The 5,846-nt window shown below is 39.3% G+C and overlaps 1 protein-coding gene across 1 annotated transcript; it reads right to left on the reverse strand.

Annotated features, from left to right (window-relative positions):
• Positions 1-1,690: 1,690 nt before the first annotated feature.
• LOC113522123 (heat shock protein Hsp-12.2-like) lies at positions 1,691-2,551 on the reverse strand. Its single transcript, XM_026907799.3, has one exon. The coding sequence runs from the start codon at positions 2,461-2,463 to the stop codon at positions 1,960-1,962; it is 504 nt and encodes a 167-aa protein (XP_026763600.2). The 5' UTR covers positions 2,464-2,551; the 3' UTR covers positions 1,691-1,959.
• Between the last annotated feature and the right edge of the window lie 3,295 nt (positions 2,552-5,846).

Consider the following 5,846-nt stretch of genomic DNA (forward strand, 5'->3'; position numbering starts at 1 on the left):
ATTGTACTGTACAAATTTTTTTTTATGGGTGATAATGGTATGGTAACCCCGCCTGCGCTAACGGGATACGCTGGCGGAGCACCAGTGAAGGGTGATAGATGAGAATGAAAACAGGCCAGTTAGCCCATCATGGTGAATTCATCAGGAATTTACCATGATAGTTTCCAGGGGGAACCGCGAGGAGGTTGACCTGGTTGGGTATATTGCTAGCAATGGGATTCTCAGTCTCCATCACTAATAATCCCTTTCCCCCCTGTAAAGAGAGTTATGTACGATCAATCTAAAGAGGCATATAGTATGTACTCTTAATAAAATATATGCAGAATAAGTCCGGATAATTGAATATTCGGATAATCCGGAAATTGTACTATACTCATATTAATAATAATATAATTTATACTAACAATCCCTTTCCCCCCAGCCGAAACAGTATACTCTGTTATGCCCATGGTACTGCTCATATCTATAGGCGACGGTTACCACTTTACATCAGGTGGGCCGTCAGCTTGTTTGCCATTCTAAGTTGTATAAAAAAAAAATCCCTCGCCCTCCCTTAGTCGCCTCTTACGACACCCACGGGAAAGGAAGGGGTGGCCTATTCTATACAGGGACCACACGACCACGATGATATGTACTCGTTCAAGAAACACCAGTTTATGTTCGTTGTCTGTCAATCAACTATAGTGTTTAATAATATAAATGTACGTATATTTTGATCTATTTTCAGTAGAAACTGGAATGACCTATCTTCGGCTTCTAACTAATGTTTCACTCACTCATGCAAATAATATAATAATTCAACGTCTAAAAATCCGATTGCATGACCAGTCCAACGTAAGTAGAGCCATCTATATTGGGGGGAAAAGATTGTTAGTAATGGGGTCAAATAGCCCCATTTACTAGCAATGTACCCTGTCAGGTCGACCTCCATTTGGTTCCCTATGGAAACCATCGTGGCTAATTCTAGTTGAATTCGTCAGGATGGGCTAACTGACCTGTTTTATCCTCATCTATCATCCTTCACTGGTGTCCCGCCGGTGCATACCGATAGCGCGGGCGGGGTTACCATTCCATTATCACCCATTAAAAAAAACACCTTAGGCGATACAGAAATCCATGGCATTGTTTGTATCTATGGTGACCGTTACTACTTTCCATCAGGTGGGCCATCAGCTTGTATGACGCATATAAATCTGTCTAAAAATAGTGGTAAATAAATATCTCGGGTGCCATTATGATGTCAGCCTTTAACTGTCCACTGCTGAATATAAGCCTCCCCCTTAGATGGTTTTGCTAGTAGTTACCACATTTGGCAAGCGGGTTGGCAACCGCAGTCAGGCTTTGGAGATATTTTGAGAGGGACGCTGCTGCCCATCCTTTGCCTTCTCTTGGTTGTCTTTTTTTTATACAACTTAGAATGGCAAACAAGCTGACGGTCCACCTGATGAAAAGTGGTAACCGTCGCATATAGACATGAGCAGTACCATGGACATAACAGAGTATACTGTTTCGCCCATGATACCCCCCATGCGTTGCCATTCCTGAGGACTCGGGTGTTATTCCTCTGTACCCAGTAAATTCACGCTCTCTTACAATACCCACGAGTAAGGAGTAGCCTATTCTATCCCGGGACCACACTGCCATCTAAGGTATACAGGATATCTCAGGTAAAAAGAAATAAAACCGGCAATTCTTTTTTATCGTATCCCCTTATTCATAAAAACTTCAATTCATTTACCTATTTAATTTATTGAACTCTTTTGTCCTTTTCTTGTGCGTTAAATTCTCAATTTGAAAGAGATTGACAGAACATTTCGAAAGCTATGTTTATAAGACGTTTCAGTTTTTATGAATAACAGGGTAAATGTTTATTATGAATCCTAGAAATTACAAATTAATCAGTCTAATTAAATGATAATAACATATTAATAACCGAGTATTACATCATGTTATTTAACTTTATGACTTCTCCCCGCTGGACGATGACTTGTCCTGTACAGGAATGGTCCTCTCCGTAACTGGTTCCGCTCTGAACGCTACCAACTTCAATTTACCCTTGTCGAAATGACACTCCACTCGTTCCGGGGGAAAACCTTCGGGGAGCAGGAACCGCCTCTCGAAGTTGCTCCTGGTCCAGCCGTCTTCGCGTTTAATCTCCTTTTTCCCCTCCACCATGATTTCATTGCCAACGGTCTTCACTTGAATCTGATCTGGGGTAAAATTCTGTACATCCAAATGCACTTCGACCTTTTTCCCGTCTACTTTCACCTCAGAATCGAAATAAATTCCTTCGATTCCATGATCGGACTCCAACGGCGCTGTCACTTGCCTTATGTATTTCACAGGGTCGCGGAAAAAGGGATCTCTCGCGAAAACTGCGAAGGGATCTTCGAAGACTCTGGCGATGGGATCCCTGTAGGCTAGATTCCTCAGATGTCTCAACCAATACGGCACCAGTGACATTTTTAAAGTTTCGTTTTGTATTCCACTTCGGGCTCAGTTGACGTCTCAACGCTGTTTTGTTTACTTGCAATGCGCAGTGCGCACCTCCGCCTTTATATACCATCGATTGGAGCGCGATCTGGTGTCGAGAATCTTCGGAAATGTTCCTTACAATTCTAGCAATCTCTCTGTACATTTACAATGAAAAGAGACATCTAGTGTAACTAATTGTAATTACTTTCAAACAGATAAATGTTTATTTTGTTTACTTTTAAATATAGTACATTAAAAAGTCGATATAAAATGACATTTAATTATATAAAAATAGATTTTTTCATATTCCATTAAATTAAAAATATTTTCATTTATAGAAAAAAAAACAATCAGCGCCCTCTACTAACGAATAGTGAAAACTGTATTAAAGTTATTACTAGCACATTTTAGAAAACGTTAGAGTTTTCAAGAAAACTTAACTAAAACAATATAACTATTAATAATAAATTACCAAATGTGTTTGGTCTATGTGAATTCTATTAATATAGACTTACAATGACATTATATTTTTATATTTGAGCTACCTCCGTAATGGGCAACTCTTGTTAAATATTGCGCAATATAAGATTGGCTGATGAAATGTTTATTTCCAATTTCAGGCCATTTCGTAATCACAAACACATAATGTATCCAGGATATAATTTTATTAATAGTTCATTATTTATTGTTTTAGCTACTAACTAGCCGGGCCAACGTTGTTTTGTCTATTTTAAACCAACGTCAATAAGGACGCTTTCAATTCGGTTATATTTTTATATTTGTTACGTCATAACTCCGTCAGTTGTAAGCTAATTTACCTGAGGGAGACTTTGTACAAAAGTCGTTTGCTTGGGTACCTCTGTCCCATTCGTGTTTCAACTGTAAAGCAGTTGTGTTTGCATGGCTGTGTTACAGTTTGAAGGGTGCGATATAGCGTTAATTTACTGGGTACAAAGGAATAATACCTGAGTCCTCAGGAATGGCAACGCATGGGGGGTATCATGGGCTAAACAGTACACTCTGTTGTGTCCATGGTACTGCTCATGTCTATAGGCGACGGTTACCACTTTCCATCAGGTGGACCGTCAGCTCGTTTGCCATTCTAAGTTGCATAAAAAAAAATTGGATAATCATTTTTTTTATCTGAAAAGATATGCTTACAGATTGTTCCCATAGAAATTTTATTAAAACGGGTTAAGTCATAATTAAACAATTTTGAAAAAGAAATAGTTTTTAAATCAAAATGACTGGTTTTGCCACAATTAAAATCGTTTTTTTTTTTTTATGGAACACAATTTAATCGTAAATAAATTACTCATTTTGTAAAAATGTTTCAACCGAGACTTAAACCCCTCTATCATTACTATTCCACTTGCATCACACGTAGTATTTATTTAAAAATTTATATTGATCACGGCACAAACATGAACAATGATGTAAATGTATGAACAACCGTTTAACCTCATTCACATGGGAATACAAAGTGCGTCAGTGAAGAGATTACATCCATTTTTTTACCAGTTTTGATTACAGTGTTTGCAAAACAAACAAGTCCTATAACAAATAATATGTAAGCTGATGTTCCATATCCAGATGACTCATGACTATTTGCGGTGTTTACATGAACACGCACTCTGGTGGAGTATTGCTGGAACTAGTTGGTAAACAAGCCGGGAGCCAAACTAATGCAGTGAGGGGAGAAAGGGATTGCTAGTAATAAGGTCTTATAGCTCCATTACTAGCAATAGGCCCTCTGAGGTCGACCTCCACGCGGTTCCCCCTGGAAACCATCATGTTATTTCTTGTCGATATCATCACGATGGGTTGACTGACCTGCTTCATCTTCACCTATCATACTTCACTGGTGCTCCGCCAGCGTATTCCGTTAGCGCAAGTTACCATTCCATTTTTACCCATCAAAAAAAAAACTAATGTAGTGATAATCGCAGTGCAATGTATTCAAACAAAGGATATTTATATAGAAATCGTATGCACAAATGTCCACTTTACAATGTCCACATAACTTTGCTTGTATGCGGAGTCTTAAAACCATTGTCCTCAGGAATGGCAAGGTATGAGACGTGCTATGCATATCACAGAGTACACTGTACTACAGAGATAGTAGGCGACCGTTACCACATTCCATCAGGTAGTCCAGCAGATTATCTGCTGGTTAACTGTTCACTGCTAAACATAGACCTCCCCTTATTGGGATTTTGCTAGTAGTTGCCATGCTTGGCAAGTGGATTGGCAACCACAATTAGGCTTTAATGATGTTTAAAAATCCTCGCTCTCCCTTAATCGCTTATTACGATAGATAGATACTCTTTATTGTTTCCTCCAAAAGATGACAATAGTAAACTTATTATAAATACAAACAATTACAAGAAATAATCACAATGAGAGAACAATGGGCGACCTTATCGCTAAGAGCGATCTCTTCCAGCCAACCTTTGGATGGAGAGGAGTAATTATAAACGATACCCACTTGAAAGGAAAAGACCGCTCTATGCTGGGACCACACGGCGCTATTCTAAGTATCATGGAAGAATTAAGAGAGCCAGGCTTAACCACGATAGTTACCAGGAAGACAGAACCTCGAGCAGGTCGACCGACAGGATATATTACTGCCAATGAGGCTGGTACACCCATTACTGGGGGAAAAAGGATTGTTAGCAATAGAGTTTGACAGCCCCATTGCTAGCAATATGCCCTATTAGGTCGAGCTCCACGTGGTACCCCCTGGAAAATATCGTTAGCAATTCTTGTTGAATTCGTCACGACGGGCTAACTGACCTGCTTCATCCTCACCTATTATTCTTCACTGGTGCCCCCCCGGTATATACCGATAGCGCGGGTGGGGTTGCCATAACATTATCATAAAAAAAACAGAGCTCTGTTTCGCCTATGATACCCCAAGCAAACGACTTGTATAGTCTCCCTGCGGTTTAAATATTATATACATATTGTTAGCAACGGGGCTGTCAAACTCCATTGATAACAATCCCTTCCCCCCACCCCCACCCCTCCCAGTGTACTCTGTTATGTCCATGGTACTGCTCATGTCTAAGCGGTTATCGCTTTCCATCAGGTGGGCTGTCAGCTCGTTTGCCATTCTAAGTTGCATTAAAAAAACAAATTGAAATATCTTTAAACACACAATTCTATCTGGATTACCGTTAAGAATATATTGAAAGCCGAGCGTCTTCAACAAATACATTTATTTATACAAATAATTTGAACAAAAATATTATATAAATATAACAAATATGTTCAAATAATTAGAAAAGTGCGAAGCGCGTCAGTAGCACGTACAACGCGGTAGTGGTGGGCTGATTTCGAATTATATATAACGCATCGTTTACTGTAAA

This window comes from Galleria mellonella, unplaced genomic scaffold (genome assembly GCF_026898425.1).
Source record: "Galleria mellonella isolate WM207_F2 unplaced genomic scaffold, CSIRO_AGI_GalMel_v1 utg171, whole genome shotgun sequence".
In the NCBI taxonomy this organism is placed as follows: Eukaryota; Metazoa; Arthropoda; class Insecta; order Lepidoptera; family Pyralidae; genus Galleria; species Galleria mellonella.

Excerpts from the sequence above, each read along its gene's own strand:
- LOC113522123 (XM_026907799.3), bottom strand. The coding sequence starts at position 2,463 with ATGTCACTGGTGCCGTATTGGTTGAGACATCTGAGGAATCTAGCCTAC.